General features: G+C 31.4%; 2 protein-coding genes and 1 pseudogene across 3 annotated transcripts; 1 reads left to right on the top strand and 2 right to left on the bottom strand.

Moving 5' to 3' along the window:
- Positions 1-13,738: 13,738 nt before the first annotated feature.
- LOC111311059 (ankyrin repeat-containing protein ITN1-like) lies at positions 13,739-17,634 on the bottom strand. The gene is made up of 5 exons (XM_022910437.2): positions 17,376-17,634; positions 16,772-17,109; positions 16,340-16,532; positions 15,116-15,525; positions 13,739-14,686 (listed from the first exon to the last, which is right to left on the bottom strand). The coding sequence occupies exons 1-5, from the start codon at positions 17,395-17,397 to the stop codon at positions 13,862-13,864; spliced, it is 1,788 nt and encodes a 595-aa protein (XP_022766172.1). The 5' UTR covers positions 17,398-17,634; the 3' UTR covers positions 13,739-13,861.
- Positions 17,635-18,364: 730 nt separating this feature from the next.
- On the top strand, positions 18,365-21,528 carry LOC111311903 (putative pectate lyase 4). Of its 2 annotated transcripts, none has more exons than XM_022911735.2 (5): positions 18,365-18,868; positions 19,364-19,715; positions 19,801-19,942; positions 20,133-20,201; positions 20,981-21,528. In XM_022911735.2, exons 1-5 carry the CDS (start codon positions 18,601-18,603, stop codon positions 21,203-21,205), a joined length of 1,056 nt encoding a protein of 351 aa, XP_022767470.1. In that variant the 5' UTR covers positions 18,365-18,600; the 3' UTR covers positions 21,206-21,528. The 2 variants fall into 2 exon arrangements, with proteins under 2 accessions (XP_022767470.1, XP_022767469.1); XM_022911734.2 differs by having other exon boundaries at positions 18,366-18,868; positions 19,801-20,011.
- Positions 21,529-22,469: 941 nt separating this feature from the next.
- On the bottom strand, positions 22,470-24,705 carry LOC111311060 (exocyst complex component EXO70H1 pseudogene; annotated as a pseudogene).
- Positions 24,706-25,382: the final 677 nt, after the last annotated feature.

Genomic DNA, 25,382 nt, shown 5'->3' on the forward strand with positions numbered 1-25,382 from the left:
AAATAAATAAATAAAAAGTTAACCATTGGATAAGTACTATAAAAATTAAAATGTTGCTTCAAGTTTGAATCTTTATCTTCATTTAATGAATCAAAAGTATAATTGCGTAGTTAAATTTTACTACCAACTATAAAGTCAATGACCTTAAATGTAAAAAAAAAAAAAAAATTAAATGTTTTTTATTGTTACTTCCCTTAGTTCTTGGCTTTGAAAAACCCAAAGCTTCCTTCTCTCTTTAGTGTCGTAGAAACAATTTATCTTAAAAAAAAAAAAAAACTTGTAAATGATCAAAACAAATTGGTTGGTTAGAATATGGAAGAACAACAAAAAAGAAGAAAAAATGAGCGAAAATTTACAAGTAAAAAAGGACAAGAGGGTGATGGTTACTGGCAATATCCAAGTAGGTGAGTTTTAAGTGCAAAAAGCTTGTAAGCAAACACCATTGAAATATTTGAAACTTTGTTGTTGGATTCTTTTTAAATATAGGAGTTCGATTAGGGTCCTACATTGGATTCATTCAATTATATTCCTCTATGTAAGTACAAATAGGACTAAAAATATATATATGTTAGTGTAGAGCTATCCAACGAGGATAAAACCCGAAAAGGAAAAAAGATTGGAGATTAAGGGTTGGTTAATAATAAAGGTCAAAAGTGTTTTCAACATATGTGTTTTAATGCTTAAGTCAATGCTCGAAAAAAAAAAAGAATATGGAAAGAAATTAGAGAGAAAGTAGAGATGAATGAATAGTAGATGAAAAAATAAAAGTTATTTATATCTATTTCAAAAAGAGCTTTGAGTAAGGTTAACTCAAATTTTATCCATGGGCATAAAATGAGGTCGACCTGACCTAACTTAGCAAATGACAATCCAATCATATACTGACATGTTCATATATTCATGTATGTTCATGAGAATAGATGATTTAGCCAAATTAATGTGAATTCTGATAAACCTAACTTAGCAAATGACAATCTAATCATATACTGACATGTTTATATGTTCATGTATGTTCATGAGAGTAGATGATTTGGCCAAATTGATGTGAATTCTGATAAATCAAGTCACCTGCCACACCAGCTCAACTTGAAATATCAATAATATCTTTAATATATATTTGAATCATACTAAAAAAAAGTCCATTATGTCACTTGAATCATAAAATGTCTTTAACAATATACTATACTCCAAAAAAGATTTCGTTATTGGAAACAAATCGATGGTGGATGATGATATATCAAGATCAAACTAATAATTGAACAAAGAAAAGCATTTGAGAATTCTATTTTGTTTTTATTATTGTAGTTGAAAAATCAAAAAATATAAGTCAAAATTTTAGTGTCCCTAAATACGAAAGGGGAATGCTAAGGATAGTCACACTAGTGCACTTTTTTCGACACTTGAATCCTTGTAAAGCCACATCGCCCATCTTTTGAATTAAAAACTTGCTACCATCTATCCTAGTAATTCTATAAAAACACGATAACTTGCTTCACAAGTAGCAACAAAAAGTGTTTATAACTTGGTTTTCACCCTAACTTTAAGACTTTTTTTTAATATTATGTATCAATTTGTCTAAATATATTCCTCAATTTTGTACAAAAAACAAAAATTTTTTAAATAATTTAATAAAAATTAGACAAAGTTTTGTAAACAATACAAGAAAAAAAATTTTCACGGGTATTTTGTCAAACATTTTATATGCATATTTAGCTAGCATATAAGTCAAAGCAATACACTATATATACAACCTAAAAACAAGAAAAATAACAAAAAATAAGATGAAAAAGGAATTTTTAATAGATCTTTTGATAATTGAAATTTTTTCTTTCTAAACTTAGTATTTTTTTCTTAATTATTATACTTATTCATTTAATCAACAAGGTAAATTTTCACATTCGTTAAGTCAATACATGTCCAACTATCACGTCATCACTAAAAAGGATTAATATTACTCACCACAATACTAGTTCATTCCTATCTTTTTGTCATGAAAAAGGCTCACCCAATTATTACTACTAATGTCCCATTAATGTATCATCTTACAACATATTAACTAACCTTCAATTTGTTTAGGATCATTAAATGTAGCTCATGTTGACTTGTGGTCATTAAATATACCTCACACTCACCAACATAACCATTACTCAAACTCCACATCTATTTTTCATCAGCTATCAACAATTCTAATCACATCATCGCGCATTATCTCATATATAAGATAAAAAGGAAGTCTAAGCATAAAATTTTGACCTTGCTCCTTTAAGTTTTCTTCATATTCTATACGACTTACCTTTTTCTTTTAAAAATCTTAAATACTTAACTGACTTAAATATTGAAACGTATCCCAAAAAATAATCTCCAATACTTCATTATTATACTTTCTTACTATAAATTCATATCTTTCATAAACCATCCTCCGCATCATTGTCAGAACTCTTTAGCTCATCACCTCGTAAATCACCATTGACAAAAGTCAAATTGCTTATCATTCATTCATGAATCAAAAATGCATAAGCTATAGCTTGTTATAATTATGCATCTTTGTTTCTACCTTACCTTCATCAATAATCGATCCTATAAGAGAAACATCTTCAATACTTGTTAGCAACTTCATTATTATTGACAAGACATCTAATATAACTTTGTTAAAGCCTCTTTTTTTTAAGCAAACTTCAATGTTCGAGTTACAACAATTGTTTCAACAATAACTCAGTTTGTAATCCATGGCATTTTTTCACTGTGTGCACCCATGATTTGATCTTCTACATCTTTAATTATCACTCTTATTTCTCTTAATTTTCAATCCTTGTCCACTATGCCATCAAAATTCCCCACATTGGTTTCCATCTTTGATCAAGCCCTGAGTCCACCATATGCTGCTATTGTCATATGTTGTCCTTATAAAGTCAAACACTAATCTTTGTATTTTTAAATTAACTAAAATAACAAAAACCACATAAAAAAATTCAATTGAAATTTTTAACAATTTTATCAATTAAATAATATAAAAAACTATACAGAGGTTTAAACTTGAAATACAGTGAAAAAACACCCAATGATGAACTTAAAATTTAAAAGAAAAAAAGGTTAATCAAGTTTTAAAAAAATTTAATCTTAAAAATTAAAAACTAAAAATACATAAAAAAGATTTTGATGGGTAGAAATTTAGAATTTTGTTTTTTAATATAAAACCAAACCCTTTTGTAGAAAAAAATTTTTTAAGTATAGTTTATCTTTTATTTTATTTATCAATATCTTTTATTTATGAAAAAAATCCCAAAATACTTGAGAAATTAGCAACCTATTATAAGATGCTAACTATCCCTTAAATCAATTGACATGTCATTAGAATTGGTATTTGAAAGTTATAGGTTTAAGAGAGCTTAAGCATGTAATGACCTCTTCAACTAGATGTGTAATAAGGTATAGGGTTTAAAGATAGATTCAAAATTTGTTTAAAAAAAAGAAATAACCAATTATATAATGTTTTCCAAACCCAAAACATGATAGGATATGGCTTTATAACAATTTGTGTCTAAAACGTGTACCATTGTTACTACCAATAGCATTGCCAAAAACTGACACTCATTTCTTTAGTCTTTGGACTTACAAGGCTAATCTCATTCGATGCTCCCTCCGCCAACCAGCCACCAGGAACCAAACCAAGTCATAGGTCGGACAAAAGCTAAAATGAATGATAACTTTGTTTTGGCCTTTGATTGATTTGGCTAAAGTTTTTTTTTCTTTTTATTTTTCAATTTCATACGTTATTTTGATTTATCATCATTGTTCCCCAAATTCTCACTACAAAATAAGGTTAACATCAAACAAAGACCTCTCATTAACTTTCAATCTCTACCCATGTGACATTGGCTCTAACTTTATCCATCACCTGATCACTCCTAGGACCCCTAGTCAAGTTGCACAATAAAACGATTAGAATTTGAAAGACATAACCAAAAAAAATTGAAGCAAATTAATTGGCTGAGAGAATGATCATGTTTCTAACTTCGTGCATTACAGTATTTGCGTTAGGTAAAAAACTCTCAAGTCAACGAAAATGAAATCAAATAATTAACCAATCATACAAGAGACAACAATTTAATATAATTCAATCTAACTGACCTACGTCCATAGATAAACAAAAATTCACTAGTTGTAGAGAATTACAAATATACAATCTTAATTAACTACTCAATAATTGATACCATAAACCCTCTCAATCTTCTCTAATACCATGAAATATTTTTAACCCAAATAAACATAAACAAACATATATTCATATGCACCAAAGCACCATACCAATGTAGACTATCTCATTCTTTTTTAGTCCATTCAAACATACACATTCATAAAGATATTAATCTCTTGTAGTCTTATGAGGTATATATCCCATAAAAATCCTATAACTTTCTTGTATTTTTTTCTCAAAACTAATTCTATGGTGATTCCATCTACATATATATATATATATATTAACTTGCCTATTAAGAATCCATTTTCTCTTAATTTTTTTTTTGTAAATCTTCTTATTCATTGAGCAATTAGTTTATGACTCGTGTGATGTATGGATTAATTTTATTTATTTAAATATATATGTATAATAACAAATTAGATTTATGTTTATTTTTATTATTGTAAATATTCTAATAAATTTACTTATCATATATATATATATATATATATACACACATATATTATATTATAACAAACATAATTACCAAATAAAATTTATTGATGTGGATGTTTACTTGGACATCCTCTTTTTTTTTATACGTAAGAAAATCCTTTAAATTTTTCTTTTTAATGACACATAAGATATTTTTAATTTTAAATTATTTATCAAAAAAATATATTTAAAATTTATTTAATTATCCAAAATTTTCAAAATTTAAATGAATGATCAGTTTATATATATTATTTAGTTAGCCAAATATATATCTACATAGATAATTTTTAAATTGTTAGCAATAAAATCTAATTTAGATATATTATTTTTAAAAAATAAATTTTTAATAATCTAAATATATATTTTTAAATTTTAAAAATCTCATAGATATATTATCCTTTAAAATTAACTTATAAAATAATTATATTTAATGAATTATTTAAATTCAAAACAAGAATCTATTAAAGATTGAAAATTTTGTATAAATTTTGAATTCAAAAATATCAAATTCAGAAGTTATCTTTCTTTTTTAAATTTAGTCAAATTTTAAGAATATATATATATATATATATATATGTATCTATGTGCATCATAAATTTTGAATGAATATCTCCATTTAAATCGATTAGATTTATCTTTTAGTATTTTAAATTTGAAAGATAAGTTTATTTTTTAATTCCCTTTATTATTAGATTATTTTAATGATAAAATAAAAATGGTTGATAAAGAACAGACTCATCATATTGAGAACTTAGAGAAGCGAGTTTTGACACACAAGAATTTAAAATGTAATATTTGATAACAAGACCTCACTCGCAAGCTCCAAACCATCATCATTAGAGTTGGTAATTCAACCTGTATCTATCTGGTTCTGACCCAATCTGACCTTATAAGGTTGATTTTTTTTTAATCAGATTTCGAATCCATAGGTTTTTAGATAAAAAAAAAAAAAGTTGGGTCTAGTTTTAAGTGAACCCACCCTGACCCAATCCGAGATATATAAAAAAATATTTTTTTTATTATTTTATTTAATTTTCATTTATATTTTTATATTTATTTAATTTTATATTTATATTTAAAAAAAATATTTTATGTTAAAAATAATATTTTATATTTAAAAATAATATTTTATTAATTTTAAGTCAAGTTGGATCGGTTACAATTTTATACAATGTCGGGTTCGAAAATAAAAATAATATAAAAAAGTCAGGTTTAGGGCAAGAAAAAACTTGCTTGACCTAACCTGTTGTCATCTAATCATCATCAAGAAAATCAAGTATTTATTTATTATAATATGATTAGATTTTGTTCCTAACAATTTAAAAATTATCCATGTTGATATATTTGGATAACTAAATAATATAAATGAAGTGATCATTCATTTAAATTTTGAAAGTTTTAGATAATTAAATAAAATTTTAAATATATTTTTTTGATAAATATTCTAAAATTAAAAATATCTTATGTGACGTAAAAAGAGAAATTTAAGAGATTTTTCTATGTATCAAAAAAAGATATCCAAGTAAGTGTCCACATCAACAAATTTTATCTATTAACTATGTATGTTGTAATATAATGTATATATATATATATGATATCTAACAAATTTCAAATAAATCTCTTATAAGATTTGAGTTATTATTCTCAACAATCTCCACCTTAACTAAACTTTTATCAATTATCAATTTTCATTCTAGACATATTTGGCTCCACTTCCAATGAAAGTCTCATAATTATATTCTCTTGTGTGTCTTCAAATATCATACAAACTAATCTATCAAAACACGAACTCGAACTCTTTTCTCGAATTGAGCTCATTTGGATTAGCCTCTTTCCATGTTTCAAACTTTCAAACATGATACCACTTGTTAGGTAAAAAAAACCCCTAATCTAATTAAACATTCACACCAATGGAAAGGAAATCAAATAATTAATCAATCACATAAGAGACAATAATTTAACGTGGTTCAATCCAACCAACCTATGTCCACAAATGAAAAAAAAAATCTACTAGTTGTAAAGAATTACAAACATACGATCTCAATAAACCACTCAACAATTGATGCCCATAAATATTCTCAATATTCTCTAGTCTTATAGAGTATTTTTAACCCAAACAATCATATATTTATGTGCACTCATACACCATACGTATGTGAATTATCTCATTCTTTTATGGCCACTCAAACATACACATCCATAAAAATGTTAATCTCCTAAAGTCTTATGAGATGTCTATTTTATAAAACCTTACAATTTTCTTCCATCTCTTTCTCATAATTAATTTTGTGGAGACTGCATCTATTTATAATCATATTAACTTACCTATCAAGAATCCATTTTCTTTTAGAAATTTTCTTTTGTAAATTTTTTTTATTCATTAAGTAATATCTAATAAATATTTAAACAAATCTTTTATGAGATTTGAGCTATTATTCTTAATAATTTGTTGTAGCTGTTATGGTTATGTGCACTAAAAATGATGATAAACGGCTATCTTTTTCCCTTTTAGATGGTTGAAATATATAAGATTTTGCTAACTTTTAAGTACAAAGAACAGAAAATTGAGGGAAGAATGAAAACAAGAGAGAGTACATTCTGCGTTATCCTTCTTTCTCATGAACACATTTTTATCTCATTAATTAGAAGCTATAAAGGTTGCCTTCCAAATTTACATGGAAAAAAAAAATCACAGCAACCATAGGCACAAACCAAAAATTCTGCATTTTATAGTAGAAAATCTGTCTAACAATTTGGTTTTTCAATTGTAAATAATATATGCAACATGTTTACAGCATGATTAAAGAAAAGAAACAAAGAGCCAAGAGCTACATATTATATGTTTCGTTTCATGTTTCATTTGCTTAAACAAAAGTAATTTGGTCACACACTCTGTTCTACCAATGAACAGACAACCATCTATTTCCAATTTTGAATAGCGAGTACAATCTCCAAGATGTATATACCACAAGAAAAAAATAACCATGCAATATTTCATCAGGTGCAGGAATTCAAATAACGGTTTGATAACGGAATAACGATTGTAAAATTATGGTAGCGTCGCCCTCCGTCACTGTTAGTAGATAAAAAATGATTGAGAAATTCATTCACAGCAAAAACAGAGAGTAACAATCGTAAAATAATGACGTAATGGGCAATAGATGCAATAACGGACCGTTATTGTCGTTATTTCATTTTTCTACTCACGGATCTAATAATTCAAGAAAAAAATAAAATTTTAAGTCTGTAGAATAAAATAATAAACCTGCAAAAGTAAAAGTAAAAGCCAAAGCAAAAAATAAAGCTCACAATCTCATATCTTTATCATCAAAATAAATTTAAAAACGAGCTAAAAAATAGATCAATTATTTCAAGTTTTAACTTTCAACCATTCAATCGACATTTTCGACATTCAAAAAATTTAAATCAGCCTCAAGTTTTCAATCAATATTCAAGATCAAATAAGGTAAGAAAAGAAAGTTAAATTACATTTTTTTTGTAAAATTTTTGTAAAATAATTTGTTGTGTCTTGTGAGAGTTTGAAAGATGAATGAGGTATCTATAGATACTAGGTAAGTCAGCAAGTGATAGTGATAAAGGGATGTGAGAGAAAATGATAGATGAAAAAAAAAAAGATAAGAAGAAATTTTTGGAAAGCCAAAGAAGCTAGCACGAAGAAGAAGATGAACAGAAGAAAGTAGCGTTTATAGAAGGGTCTGCCATTTGCTAGAAAAAATTAAACAAATTTGAGATATTAGGCACGTGGGGAGAGATTGGATAGGGTGGGGAAGATTGGGTGTGGTGGGGCTTTAGGGGGAAGGTGGGGAGGGATTGGGTGTGGTAGGATGTTAGGGGGAAGGTGGAGAGGGATTGATGGGGGTGGGGAGGGATTGAGTGTGGTATGGTGTTTGGAGGGTGGGATTGAATTTTTTTATTTAATTTTGTAATTAATTTTTAAAAATTTTTTAGATAAAATTTAATTAGTGGTTTTGAAAATTTATAATTAAAAAAAAGATATTAATAATTTAATATAATATATAGAGATTTTAAATGAAAAATTTTGATAAATTTTTTTGTATAAGTTAGATGAAAAATAATTAAAATTAAATATTATATTTTGATTGTGTTTTATATTAATTTATAATTTTGTATTTGAATTTTAATATTTTTTTTATTGTTTTGATATTTATATTATTGTCGATTCTTTTGATATTAGATTAATTTTTGTTATTTTTATGTAATTATTGAAGATTGTGTTTATTATATAATTATTAAAAGTTGTTTATGATAAAAAAAATTTTATATCAATTAGTATATCAAAAAAATTAAGTTACTTAACAAATTTAGCATTTTATGATCTATTACTCTTATTAAGATTAAAAACTAAAAAATAAAAAATATAGGTTTGAAAATTTTATTAAAATATAAGTTTGAAAACTTTTAATTTTTGAAATTTTTTTAGATAAAATCTAATTAGAGGGATTGAAGATTTATAATTAAAAATAATTAAGAGATTAATAATTTAATATGATATACATAGATATTGTAGATGAAAATTATTGATAATTTTTTTATATAAGTTAGATGAAAATTAATTAAAATTAAATATTATATTTTGATTGTGTTAGATATTAATTTATAATTTTGTATATGAAATTTAATAATTTTTTTGTTGCTTTGATATTTATATTGTTGTCAATTCTTTTGATATTAGATTAATTCTTATTATTTTTGTGTAATTATTGAAGATTTTATTTATTATATAATTATTTGAAGTTATTTGTGATAAAAAAAATAATATCAATTAGTGTATCAAAAAGGTTAAGTTATTTAATAATATTCTTAAGATTAAAAACTAAAAATTAAAAAATTTAGCATAAAATCAATTTTTAATGATGTAATAAGTAATATTAATATTTCTAAATATAAGTTTATTTTGTTTTTATACAAAATAGTAAGTATGCCACCACGTGAAGAGTTTTCGAGTAAAGGAGTAGAAGGAGCGTCAAATGATGATATAGGTTGGTATTTTGGAACACTTGTGCCAAATATAAGAGGAAATGTTTCATGTAAACTTTGTGATAAAGTTGTAAAAAGAGGAATAACACGTTTTAAAGAACACATTGCTCATAAAACTGGCAATGTTGCACCATGCCCCAACGTTACTGGTATGTTATGTTTTTTTAATTTCTTTGAAAATATTATTGTTAATTTCTTAATAAAAATTATAAAATTACATAAGCATGTGCAACTAATTTTCTCTTTTTTTTTAACTATATTATTAATAGGTATAGTAAGAGAAAGTATGATGAAACTCCTTCAAGAAAGCAAATAAAAAAAAAGTTGACAACAAAAAGAGAAAAAATGAATTTTTATCACAGTTAAGAGGGGAAGATGATTATGAAGGATTTATTAATGAAAACATTGCTACTAGACAAGCTGTGCGAGATAGTATCCAATCACAACATGAGTGGCACAGAAGACAAGAATTCAGACAAAGAACTAGTGGTTGGAGTAACATATATGAAGAATGACGAAGCTCTCATGGTTCAATTGCTGAATATTTTGAAGAAAGAACAAGGAAATCAACTCTAAATGAGTCTGAATTTTCATTAAGGGGAGCTATTCCTGAATTGGTTAAAAGTAAAAATTTAAGACAACTAAAAGTAAGTGATTCATTTCTAAAGACATTAAGAAGAAAAATGGGTAAATCAATATCAAAATTTTTTATATATGATCGACTTCCTTTTCAATTAGCAAATTCCTCATGGTTGCATAATTTAATTTCTGTGGCAGCAGAAGTTGGCCAACATGTAAGACTTTCAACATCTTATGAGGTCTCATATGTGTATTTAGAGTCTGAGTATCAACAAGTTCATGAATGGGTTAATGGATTAAAAGCTTATTGAAATGAATTGGGTGTCACTTTGATGTGTGATGGTTGGACCAATAGTTTGAATCAAATGCATATCATTAATTTCCTTGTTTATTGTAGTAAAGGGACCATTTTTTGGAAATCTATAATGTCTCAAGTGTTCGTAGTAGAGATACAAACTTTTACTACAGATTATTAGATGAAGTTGTGAAAGAAATTGAAGAAAAATACATTGTTCAAATAGTCACTGATAACTAGGCAACACTTAAGACCGCAGGAAAAAGACTAATAGAGAAAAGAAAACATTTGTATTGGATAGCTTGTTCAGCTCATTGTTTGGACTTGTACCTTGAAGTTATTGAGAGGAAAAAAATGTGGCAAAAGTTTTGGATGATGCAAAGAAAGTGACTTGTTTATATACAATCACATTTGGACTGTTAATTTGATGAAGAAATATACACAAGGGAAGAAAATACTTCGTCCTGCTCTTACCCGATTTGCCACTCATTTCATACAATTAAAAGAAATAATGAGGCAAAAGCAAAGTTTAAGAGAGATGTTCAATTCAAAGGTTAGTACTTAGTAATTAGTACAACTATTTAAATCTAGCATCTTTTTATAGTAATTAGTACAACTATTTAAATCTAGCATCTTTTTATGATATTATTGTTTTAAAATATTAATTTAAAATATATTACTCTAAAAATTTATTGATGAATATATAGGAATTTAAAGATTCAAAATAGGGACAACAAAAATCAGGACCTGCTTATGAAGTCAAAAAAATCATTTTGGGAAAAGATTTTTGGAAAAAAGCAGGCGATATAATAAAAGTTTATGAGCCTTTGGTAAAAGTGTTGCGCCTTGTGGATGATGATGAAAAACCAACAATGGGCTTTATTTACGAGGCTGTGGATAGAGCTAAACAAGCAATTCAATAAACTTGTCGTTATTCTGCTGAATATGAAAAAATTATTGACAATAAATGGAGTTTCATGCACTCTGACTTGCATTCAGCTGGTAAGTAAACCAAGAATATAAATGGTATTTAAAAAATATGTTTATTTTTTATACTTAAATTGCTTATATATTTATTTTTTATTATTTTAATATAATATTGTTATAAATTTTGTTTAGGTTACTATCTAAATCCACAATTTCAATTTGGAGTGAAACATTCTGCAAATGTATTTAAGGAAACATTAGAATGTATAAAAGCAGTTATTGAAAGATTAGAACCTTCGATAGATACTCAAATCAGAATGATTAATCAAGTTAGTATTTAATACTATTTTATAAGTTTAACATTTATTTTATGTATTAAAAATTAAATTATTTTTTATTTATTCATTTATTATTGTATTTTCAATCGATGTAGTTGTTATTATTTCGAGACAAGCATAAAACATTTGGTAGTCCACAAGCACAAAGAGCTTGGAAACAAATGAATTCAGGTAAATAGTAAGTTAAATAATTATAATTTATTTATATTATTTAATTGTATAGCCCATTGAAATTTAATTTAAATAATTTTATACAGAGTGGTGGATGATATATGGCACTTGTGTTCTTGAATTACAAAAACTAGCAATCAAAGTGCTTAGTCAAACAACATCTGCATCAAATTGTGAAGTAATTGGAGCACATTTAGCTATATTCACACCAAAGCAAGAAATAGATTGAAGTTTGAAAGACTTTAAAAACTTGTATATACCTATTATAACATGAGGTTGAGGATGAGACATCAGAAAAGAATGAGCATTGATGAAATAAATAATAGTTTTAATCCTATTAGCCTTGACCATACTTTTTAAGATGATGATCCACTAACAGAATAGTTACAAGAGAAAAAAAATCCTCTATTAGATGGTCAAAACTCTTATTGGTTGCCTGCAGATAATTCTGATAATGAAATGAATGTTGAACGATCACGTCAATCTCAAGAAAGGAATGTGTCTCATTCAAGTTCAAGTCCAACACCAAGTTAGAGTGATGATGGTGGTGGTTTAAGTCCAGATAATGATGGTGATGGAGATGGTGATGGTGATGGTGCGAATTTTGGTGATAATATGGATGCAAATCGACCTTACAACCCACTTAGAAGAAAATTTAGGCTTGCTGCTATTGGTGGACTTTCCATTAATATGGCAGAATACGAAAGAAATCCATTTGCTGAATCTAGTGAGGGTCAAAGTGCACGTACAACTCGATCAAAAGGAAAAGCGAAGAAGCACCACTATGAAATTTCTAGAGGTTCTTCATCTTCAGGTGAGAGATCAAATTCTAGTAACTTTGAGTATAGTGAATCATCTACTAGTACTCAAAGACATTATTATCCACCAAAACAACATAATTTTCGACCTCTTTATGGTTATCCAACTCCATATGATTATTATCCACCTCAAATGTATCCTCCACCTCCTCAAATATATCCTTCACCTCAAATGTATCAGTTACCACAAATGTACCCTCCACCACAAATGTATCATCCTCAAATATATCCTCCACCTCAAATGTATCAAGAACAAAGGCCTAAAGGATGGAGATGGGGTCAACTTAGCTCTCAAAGTGAAGATAGAGAATCTGATCCTCCTCGTTATTCTACCATGTGATAAAATTTGAAATATGTATCAATAATTGTAGTTGATGGAATTTGAATTTATTATATTTTTAAGTTTGTAATTTTATTAAATTAAATGCTTGGTATTTAACATATTATATTTTGTTAATATCTGATTTGTCTAGAATTAATATTGAATATGAACTTAGTCAAGAAAAATTTTATGGATAAACCAAATATGAATGCTTTTTATAATCTAAATAAACTTGTGAATAATTTTTTTAGAAAATAAAAAACATAGAGTGTCATAAACTATTTTTAAAATCATTAAATAAGAGTTTTTATAATTATAATTATTACATTTTATAATAAATTGTGCAAAAAAAAAATTTCACGACTGTGATGACCGCAGTGATCGTAATTATTTTCGTTATATCTAAAAACGCGACAAATGCTACACGACTGAAAACGTGACCGTGACCGCTATTTAAATCTCTGATCAAGTGTTTAGATCAATATCTTATATTCATCCTCAAAATTATTGAAAAAGAATTGAAAAAAAAAAAAAAAAAAGAAAGAAAAAGAATCAATAGCTTCGGTGAACACTTGCTAGCTTTACTGTGATCGCAAGATCTTGTATTTACAGAATAAAGCTGCTTACAACACAAAACTGCCCCCTTTTCTGCTTCACTCATTTCCTTGTATACAAGTTACAAGTACTGGCATCATAAGCCAATCCCAATTAGTATGGGCATCAAATGGCATAGATTGTGTTCACTTCTGTATCAGAATCTGATAAACGCCGTGAGTGTGTTTGATTCCTTGAAATCTTCTCTTTCTTTTTGACTTTTCGAATCCTTTTGTTTTTGACAACAAAATAAGTCATGGTGCCAAGAACTCCTGCCATGATTACTCCTCCGATAACTGTTACAAGAATTGCAGCCCACTTGTTATGTCGACCAACCACTATGTACGATGAAGAAATAAATGAAATAGTAGTGCAGACAGAAGCCAACCACATCAGCTTATTGATCACCTCCACAACCCTTCTCTCTGATTTCATCTCTCCTCTTACAAGTGTGATTTGTACCACCACAACAGCTAGTGAAGTGAAGAGTGCAGTCGCATTAGAAAGGAAGAACATCTTAAATGATGCTGTGCTGACGACAACAGCCATTCCATCGTCATTATCACCCCCAGGTACTGTGAAAATAGCTGCAAATGCTACTGTTGCAAAAAGCACAGCTACCACTGTGACTGAATTGGTGGCATTGTTAATACCTGCCCTATGAAGTTTACGCAGCTCCATGGCAATGCCGTTCACATTTCTGTTTGTTTTGCGGGTTTGTTCAAGCTGGGTATGCACATCTTTCTTAATCTCTTTCACAGTTTTCCTCAGCTCATCTCTTGGCTGGTTTAGCTCGTTTGCTCTGACAGCGCCAAAACGAGACAAACAGTCCTTTATTTCAGCAATTTCCTCAGAAAGTGGAAGCCCTTCCGCTATGTCAAGAGCTGTTTTATGGTCTCTTGTAAGCGCATTCACACTAGTATCAGCCATGTGTAAAAGTTCGTTCACTATCTGCAAGAAACAACTTAGTCAATGCCTTCTACTAACTCTTTCCATGGTTGCCATTTATTTATGTTGCTATCCTAATTACTCGCCCATTTCCAACACAATAATGTAACTACCATGCATAAGAAGTGATGAATTTAGAAAACAAAATTTGGTAAGAAAGACAGAAAGAAAATAAAGACCCTCAAAACAGCAGAGATAGAACTGAAAACCATAGAGACCCCATACGAGATACTAGAGAACTACTGCCTTAAGTATTTAGAAAACCATGCCGCTTGAAATGACATTTTCGACACCAGTTTTTATCTTCAACTAGTAACAGGAAACAGAAAACTTGGGCCATTGCTGCCAAATTGCATCTCTCATAGCTACCCATAAGGCTGAAGAGGCAAAAGTATTGTGTAATATATATAAATGTGTAACACTAATCAATACCTCTGTCCGTTTTTTCCTAGTAGCCACATGTAACGCTGTATTACCAAACTTGTCCGGGAGCATGACAATGGCTGAATCTGCCCTAAGAAGCAACCTCACCACCTCACAGCTAACCCCTTTGACTGCCATATGCAATGCTGTCTGCCCTTTCTTATCAGTCCTTCTTGCCAATTGTGGATCCTTGTCAAGCAATGCTTTAACAATATCGGCATGCCCTTGCCTGGCAGCAAAGTGTAATGGATTTTTTCCATTTGCTTTTGATACCTCTAGCAAGCTAGGATCTTTGCTGAGCAATTCATTAACTACAGCTGTATGCCCTTTTGTAGCTGCAGATACAAGAGGGGTGGCATTTGCTTGTGCAACTGTTTTAATTAGCCCTGGTTCGTGGTCCAATAGCACCTGGACAATGGCTGCATAAAGATAGTTATTGAACTGAGACAAACTGCAGCATCCTAAGATGTAATCTATGCTAAAGAAAATAAATGAAAGCTACCAGAAACATGCAACTTGTGACAAGAAATTAATTCATCCACAGCCATGGAATAACAAAAACATGCACTGGACACAATTGAAAGATATAGTGTCATAAGCACTTGGAGAGCTACTTCCAATTTAAACATCAAATTGGACACTGTGACAATCTGATTGGTTATGTAGTTTCCTATTTTACTTTCCTCTCAAAGTTTCAATGTTTTGAAAATGGAAATAAGAATCTTGACTCTGAAAAAGAAAGAGACATTCAGAATAATCATTTTGTTTCCTGCATAATTCAGAAATAGCAAATGGCAGTCATTAAGTTTTTCATACTTGTTCTTTGACCCTTTGCTAAAACACTGATTTTAAAAGTACCTATTGTCAATTTGTCATGTATCAGCACTTGACTTTGATCATCATCAATTAAGTTTTGGCCGCATGAGAATTCTAAGTGGTTTATGCCTGAATTAAAGGAAACCTCGATGTTGAAATAGCATTAAGACGATGTCAATTCTTCGCAATGTTTATCCCCCAACCAAAGAAGGTGTTCTGAAACAAGTCTCTTCTGTTAACCTATATTACCCTTTGAAATTCGTCGCATCCTCATCTCCTCCCCTCCCCCCTAGCATGAATAAATATGATTAATGATTCATTAACTTAATGACTGTGTACAAGAATTTCAAACTAAATATATTTTACTCAATTTCAACCTTCATTACACTCAATAAGAGAGAAGACTAGTCCTAATACCTTGATGACCTTGGTTTGCTGCAATATGCAATGGGTCGAACCCAGATTTATTCTTCAATGAAATGCCCTCCTTATCCGTATACTGTAATAGCTCCTTAACCACATCCAAATGCCCCTTCTTAGCTGCAGTGAACAATGCCGTCTCTCCCAACTCATTCACCTCATTCACAACCGCTAACCTTATTTCTGCCACCTTGTTCAGAAAGCATGTAGACAGGATCAGAATGAGAATTGCAACATTCTTAAATTCATATCTCAATTGGCATAACATTCAGGATTGTCACAAGACTATACTTGAAATTCCAACCTTTTTGATAGTATGCTCCGTCAACATTAACGGCAAATCTCTTAACATCGTAGATAAAAATATAGGCCTTCAATAATGTCATAGTAAGACTTTGGCATGCATACATTGTTTCATAAACAACTTACCTCAGCATCAAATTCTGCTCCACTAAGTGTCCCCATCATCTGAGCATCAATTTCTGCCATTATCAGCCTGATTGCTCCAACATCACCACGCTGTGCCGCCAGGTGTAGCTCAGTGTCATTGTGGCGACCAGTGACTTGTTTCACGTACTTCTTTTTATCAAATCGCTTCCCGGAATTAGAACCAGCAAGAGACTTGCCAGAATTGGACACCACCAAGGCCTTCCCTGAATTGGATAGAATCAGAGCAGGCCTTGGCGTCGTCGGAGAAGGGGGCGGTATTGTCTCGGCAAACTGAGCTGGGGGTGGAGAATGTCCCTTCTCCAGATCCCTCTCGCATTCTTTGCACATTTCATTTATGTTCAAAAAATGAAATCCATAAATTCTACAATATACCATATTAAAACAATTCCTTATAGATCAAATCCTGGATCCTATGCTCTGTTTCATTGCTAAAAATTTATCTACATTCCATCTTTTCCCCTATTTTAAAAGAATCCATAAATGCAATGTCAACCTTTACATTTCTTTAATCTGGGATTTCTCGAAAACCAAAAGGATAATAAAAAAAATTAAAAAGAGAGAGAGAGCGAGAGAGAGAATGTACCTTCTTCTTTACGAGACCCCATCAAGAAACGATGAAGAGAAAACTACGAAATCATCTTCTCCTTGATTTCCATTGATCGTTGATGGAGGCTTTATGGTAAAATGAGAAAGCAAAGAATTTAAAACGAATAGTGAAAAAATTGTACCCTGAAAAAACAAAGGGTGGACAAAAGGAGGAAAGAAGGATGATTGGGAAATGAAGCTGCCGGGCCTGCCTGGTCAACCACCGGGGCCACCGGAGGTTTGGGAGCTGACCTGCTTTCTATATGTTTTTTACTCTTTTTCTTTTTTTTTGGTAATGTCGTTAGTTTAAAATTTTCTTTTGCCAACTCCTATCGTGTCTCTTTGTGATTGTACGATGACATACAGAAATGGATAAACTCAATAACGCTTTCAGGGAAAGACAAATGCCATGTGGTCCGAGGTAATAACTAACTTATAACGACCTAAGAAAAAACAAGGTAGCAATAATATGTTTTCTTCGTATTTTATCTTTTATATGATTTATGTTATTTCTTAACTCATTTCCCAACAAAATTTATCATAAAAGTTAAAAACTTTGAATCAAGAAAATCCGAATAAAAAATTATTTAAATCCAAAAAATTTTCAATTTAAAAAATTCAAGCTCGAAATATACATGAAATGATTATATTTTTTATAAAATATAAAAAATATATATGATTAATTTAATTAAAACCAACTTCCAACATAAATTAAAAGAATTCAAATGTAAAATAACTTCAAAAACTTAAATTAAGCTTTCGATTTTTTAATTTAAAAAACTCAAATTCAGAATACTTCAAACCTGCCCGACCCCTTTTGCCACTTATATTGAAACTTTGGATAAAATCAGGCTTGATGTGGATTAAATTTTTGGATCAAACATGGTACTAACCCCAAAATATGGACCTTCCTTAACTCAGTGGACTTCACGGCCCGTTAACCTGTAATAACAAAGAAAAAAGCAAAACCCTTTGCCAAACTGTAAATGCTGTCCTCCTAAGCCTTCTGCTAATGCTCTAGTTGGACTAAATTTGAGAGATTACCAGTGGCAAAGAATACAAGTAACCCCCAAAATTTTGTCGGCAATTACTGTTGCATGAAAGAATCAAGAGCAGGACCAAGATAGACAGTTTCTAGGCAATCAATCTATACATCTAACAAGCTCTTTTGTCCGTTGCGAAACAATCAATTTCCTAACGTTCCTGAGCTGTTACCGTCTTTAATGGGGAACGCTCACGGCCACCGCAAGAACCGTAACAACCACAATCACTCTGGCTCTTATCCAACGCCTATCCCGCCTTATTATAGATACGGTCCACCACCACAACCCCAAGTCCCAAGCTCCACGACCCAACCCCACATGGCTCTCTCTTTGCCTTATACTAATGTTGACTCCGGTCTTCGAGCCCTTGCCGGCCAGGCCGAGGGCTTTGGTCGCTTCGCCATTGGTGGGTTGCATGGTCCTCTCTACCATGTCACCACTCTAGCAGGTAAAGTTACTCGCCTTTCTATTTTATTTGCAATGTTAAAAAAATGTTTTTTTTTCCTTCTTGTTGTATGCCTGGAGGCTGTTTTTTTTTTTGGAAGAAAAAGTAAATCTTTTTTGTTCCTTGGGGAACTATTGAAGTTTTGTTAGGTGGGTTGTGCTTAGATTTCCGTTTGTTTGTGTATGAAATAAGGCTTTAAATTTAAATCGAAGCCTCATTTAGCTAGATTGTTAGAATTCCAGATTAAATATGGTTTTTTTCCAGTGTTTTCGCATAAAGTTTAGACTTTAGACAGAGGACTTTGAATATTTGTCAATTTAAGTTGAATTTGAGTAGGGAAGCTTCTTTTGTTGATTAGGGAAGAAGTTTCGAATTGATAATTTGAGTTGTATATTGGCCATTGAATCCCTTGTGTAGAGAAAACCATTTATAGAATTTAACTTTGGACTGTTTAGTTAACCAAGTGAAACTAAAAGTATTTTTGATTTGTGATTGTAGATGATGGACCGGGATCATTGCGTGATGGTTGTCGTAGAAAAGAACCCCTTTGGATTGTCTTTGAAGTTTCTGGAACCATTAACCTTTCATCTTACTTGAATGTATCATCTTATAAGACCATTGATGGACGTGGCCAAAGGATAAAACTCATGGGGAAGGGCTTGAGGCTGAAGGAATGCGAACATATTATAATATGCAATTTGGAGTTTGAAGGTGGTAGAGGACCGGATGTTGATGGGATCCAAATAAAACCCAACTCCAAGCACATATGGATAGACCGTTGCAGCCTTCGTGATTATGATGATGGATTAATAGATATCACCCGACAAAGCACAGATATTACTGTTTCTAGGTATGGTTTATTATTTTCAGGAAAGTAACCACCGTTTGGGATGGTTAAAATTTACACTAATAGACTTCATTAACTGGGTTCTCAGGTGTCACTTTTCTCAGCATGACAAGACAATGCTTATTGGAGCAGACCCCTCTCATGTCGGTGATAGATGTATCCGGGTAACTATTCATCATTGCTTTTTTGATGGGACTCGGCAACGGCATCCTCGTGTTAGATTTGGGAAGGTACATTTATACAATAATTACACTAGAAACTGGGGCATTTATGCTGTTTGTGCCAGTGTGGAATCACAGGTGATGGTTCTTGTACCATTCTAAATTTTTTTTTTGCTTAAACTTCTTCAAAGGTTTCATTATTTCAATATGTTGTGTTACTTGGAGAAAGATAACAGTTTTATTTAATATTTGACATCAGATATACTCTCAGTGCAATATATATGAAGCAAGGCTGAAGAAGGTGGCCTTCAAGTATCTTACTGAAAAGGTAGCTCCTCTTGTTTTGCTTCTGGATAAGTATTTGAAGTTTACTTGGTAAAGAGAAATCATTTTGCATGATTTTATATTGAGCAAAATACTGATGCAATAGGAAGGATTGCTTTCTATTTGATCTCCATTATATGACTCTTGAAGAAGAAAAGGGTTTAACTCTCTTAATATTCCTTGTAAGTCTTGCTGTGGAAGCCATTTTAGCCATTGCCTTAGGTCGAGAAGCTATAAACTCTCCTCCATATATCATCAATTGATCTTCAAACCGTCTAGAATGTCAGTGACAGTTCCTCCTAGAAAGAATGAATTCTCCTTGGGAACTTAAAAGTAATTTAAAATGGGCCTCTGGCTTATGAGCACAACACCCCTTCACCTCATAATTAATGATGTGCACTCAAGTTTTGAGGCAGAAAAGAAGTGTAGAAGATCCTATATTGACAATTTTATGATTGTTTGAGCTGTTATATTAGTTTGTGAGAGAAACAAGGATCTTTGGATGCCAGCAATATTAGTTACAACAAGCAGAGGAATAATGAGATGTCTGTATGATCCATTTAAAAAATAACAGCATAACTTAAAGCCATGTCCAGGATTGTTGCGGAGTACTAGTTTCTAATTGGTTTTGCTGATGCAAGATTTGGTTAATGAAGAAAGCATATTTTAAGGAATAGGTTTGTGGCATTCATTTATTTTCTGAAAAATACTCAAATTTTACATTCAATACATCCTTTGACACTTAATTAATAGAAAATATTGGTCAATGTATTGGTTATACAGGCTACTGACAGGGATGAGGCTTGCACTGGCTGCATAAAGTCTGAAGGGGATTTGTTTACAGTAGGAACCCAAGCAGGGTTGATGAATGTTATGTCCAACGTGTTTCATCCAAGCGAATACTACCCTACATGGACAGTGGAAGCTCCAACAGATGCACTTAAGCATGTTATTCAGCACTGTACAGGATGGCAGTCTGTTCCTCGACCGGCTGAGGCAGCCTCGTAGCTGATTTTGCCTCAGACGTTTTCGCTGCTGCAATAACCTTGAAAGATTCTAAACTCTTTTCCAATACTATCAACTAATAGTTGCCTTGTGTAAATTGCATCCATAGGACATAATCATAATAACTTCAACGTAACGTTATATTATGTTGTGACAATTTATGATCTTGCTTTTCGTTCAAGGGGACATGGTTTTTACTACGTAGGATGCCAACAGTTTGATCATGGCAACTTTGTTAGCATTAGGTTCAGTTAATTGTAGTCTGCCGACCATATGATATACAATTATAATTTTATTTATAAAACTTTACTCTTATTACTGTTGCATTCAATGAATTATGATGCTGGGGTGATGATCGATGAGTTCTGGAAGTTGGGTTGAAATTAAAATCTCTCCAGAACTCAGACAAGTATAAAGTTCCACATAAATCTTGTTGGTTGCGGCCCGGCGTTTTAAAGGTAGGTCGTATCCGTTGGAAAGCCTCTTGCTGCCCACAAAAAAAGGGTGACCACATATTAATCATGCATGTCGCTTCATATGTTATTTTTTTAAGAAGGAATGCATGACAATTGTGTAATCAGCTTATTCTTCTATTCTTTTTTTAACTATATTGGCAGTTGTTTTTAATTTATTTGACTGGCAATTGGCAACTGGTTAAACTCTTTTTCATATTGGAAACTGGTCAAGCGCCACAAAATCATACTTGTCGCATTAAAAACTTTTAATTTGAATAACTCGAGATAATTTTAAATTGAAATGTCGACCATACCATATTTTGATTGATTTAGTGAATCCAAAACATGGGTTTGTTTTGTTATTATTATTTTTTTTTTTTACTTCAGTAGAAAAGGAGATCTGCTTTAAACCGAAAAATACGTGCACTTGTCCTTGTCAAATGAAATGATCAAGCAAAATCTTCAAAACATATACACCAAAATATACTTAAATAATGATCATGATTATTCAATAAAGAAAAGTTTCGTATACCTACGAAAAAGGAAGGAGTAATCACTGGTTCTAGGAGTATGCACAACTCTATTCTTTAGATGAATACAAATTTGATTTCTCAAATATAAAATACTGTCAGTCAAAATGGCAAAGAAATATTGTTTTCTTTTTACTATCTCAAGTTCGAATTAGGCAAAAGACGATAAAAATATATTTTTTATGAATTTATTAAATCTAATAATAATAATAATAATAACTGATTCTTTTTATTTTTATATACGAATTTGTATTCTCAAGCTGAAGTACGTAAAATCAGCAATGAGCAGAAAGAGATATGAATCTCAAATCTGTGCTGTATACACAATAAACCGATGTGAACGGCCAATCTTATCAATAACACACACATAAGAAAGCCGTTAAAACTTAAAAAAAGTCGTTATACAACTGCATAAAAAAGACAGCCGATTTTGACGATTATAAAAAAATCGTCATAATTTTTTATTAAAAAAAAAAAAAAACTTCTACATTCTTAAAGGTGACCGCTTATGCCGCCGATGATGAGAAGACGTGGAAGAAGACATAGATGAACTTCCGGAACTAACCGTCGCAAAGAACAATTCCGACAAGTAATTCCCTACGTTTTCAGGGGAAAATCTGACAAATAATCTCGCGCTCCTTTCATCACCAACCGTTGATTTATGCGTATTGTAAAACTCCCGATATACTGTGACGAGTTTTCTCCCGATGGAAACCTTAATGTCGTCTCGCAATTTCGAATCGGGTACGATGCAAGAACTTTGCTTCCGGTACGCATCTTCAAAGCTTGAATTAAATTTCCTGAAACACTCTTTAGCTTCCCCCGGTGTCATCGAAACCGTTGGATTCTCTGGCAATGAAGCGAACACGTGGCCCCATGCTAACCGCTCGTAATTCGCCGCGAACTGTCTGACCTTAGCTTCGTGTTTTGTGATCCATTCTTCGCCGAGCAAGTACTGGAGATTCGACGTACGGACTCTGGAGATTACATGTTGGAGATTGTTGGCTAAAAATAGGTATGACAATGAGACATCTTTGTAACGCTTTGCTTTGCCGTCAAGTTTGCAGAGTAGGACGAGGATGAGCCAGGCAATGCGGACGGAGATCGCCGGCGCTGGAGATTCTTCGGAATCAGGACTGTAGAAGAAAGATGCCGGTAACGATGATTTCGCAGGTGGTGGCCAATCTGAGATAATGTCGGTGAGGATGTTGCTGTAATCAGCGAGGAGAGTGAGGTAATTCACCGAGTAGATTGTTAGGGGATGCAGGCCGCCTCCAGGAATCAACGCTTTCGACGAATCCTTTTGGATTGTGGACTCAAAATCCATCAACAGCGACAGCACTGACTCGCTGAGTCGAACCAGCGAGTTAAGAGCTTGTAATCGGACGGCTGAAGTCGATTCAAAAGAAAAGATTGTTTGAATCTCTTGCCAGTCCCCTGAAATAGCCGTGTACATGTCGAGAACACGGAACATTTTCTCTGGCGGCGATTTTTTTGTCTTGGCAACTAGCTCGGGGAATCCAAACAGAAGCGTGGCTCCTTCTTTTGAAATCTCCGTAAAGCAAGATTCTTTGATGGAATCCGACGAAGCAAACACTTGATCGCAGAGGATTCTTTCTCCAGTGAAAAGTGTCCTCGTTGAAATCTTCACGGCTTCTAACCAGTTCTTGATTTTCAAATCCAGTACATCCCATTCCATTTTATTAACCTGAGACGAGCTTATTTTCTCGATTCCGAGCTTATAAATACCTTCATCGATAATCGATTTTCGAATTATTTTATAAATATGCATGCATTCTTTAGCGTAACCAGAAGCGATCATGCAATCCGCTATCAATTTCAAATCGGACATAGCCATAGAAGAAACTTCTTCTACTTCAGAGATGGAATTCCCTGCGGTGCGGATCTCATCGTCCCGTGAACCGTCATCTTCGAAATCCGACGTGCTTGATCTTGTGGAGGTCCGTGATGATTGGGCGGAAACCGATTCCGGATCCAAATGAGCCCGATTCATTGATAAAATCTGGTAAAACTCTTTTTGAAGCCTCTTCATTGCGATTTGCATCAAATTTTGAGCTTGAATGAGCTTTTCCGAACGGGAATCTTGTTCAGAAACTAACAAATGCATGGTTTTTTGTAGCTCGTTGACGGATCTGATGAACTGCATGGCTTCTCTTTTGCTTTCGTAAAAAAGAGAGGTCACTCTAGCGTAAGCTGACGTTTCAGCATCCCATTTCATGATGATTGTAGCGGCGGCGTCGATGGTTTGCTCGATCATGGATTCGGTGAATCTACGGCGAGGAGTACTGGATAGCGAAGTTCTTGAAGGTGACATGAAATGGCGAGAGACGGAAAACGACGGCGTTCTGGGGCTGAAGCAAAGGCTCCTCATTCCCTTTCTCGGCATTTTTTGAGATGATAAGGAGGTAAGTGCTTTAAAGCTATTTTTGGTTGTTTGGTTTTTGTTGGCGGCAGAGGTTAATAAGAAATTGGGGAGTTTTGAGTTAAAATGAAGGTGACAGGTGGGGTTTTGGGTGGGGAATATATAGACGTTGGATGGACGGCGCCGTAGCTTGGCAGGGAAGAACATGGGGTTAGACTTTTGACTTTTTTGACTAAGACAATTCACCTTTACGCGGTACACATTTCTTTCCTTTGTAACCCAATTCCGTGGCATCCGCAGAAAACTATCACAGAAAATATTTTTTAAAAAGTAATTGAAAGTGTCCTAAAACAAAAGTTTAACCCCGGTTTCCCAGATGGTTAGTGAAGTTATTCTCAAAAAATAAAGTAAATTTGAAATTTCAATATTAATTTTTATAATTTGTTTTTTATATTGAAATTACGTCCTGTTTTATAAAAATAAAACAAAAACAAATTTGAAGTTTAATTAACATGTATTTTTATATACTTGCTAAGATTAGTTGAAATATTATTAATTTAATAAAAATTTCTCTACTCAATTTTAGGATTAGTTAATATACTATTTTATAAGAATAATATATTTGAATTATATGTAGTAATTAATAATTTCTTTAGCAATTTAAAAAATAAATTTTTATTTAATACATTTGTTTATCAAAGTTATAAAAAAAATAAATTAGTTAGAAATTTTTATTGTATAAATATCGTTTTAAAAAATGTTAATAAAATTTTTTAACATTTTTTTTAATAATGATGTTGTTTTTCAAAATT

The sequence above is a fragment of the Durio zibethinus genome, chromosome 1 (genome assembly GCF_047325235.1).
Source record: "Durio zibethinus cultivar Kanyao isolate XHJ-2024 chromosome 1, ASM4732523v1, whole genome shotgun sequence".
Taxonomy (NCBI): Eukaryota; Viridiplantae; Streptophyta; class Magnoliopsida; order Malvales; family Malvaceae; genus Durio; species Durio zibethinus.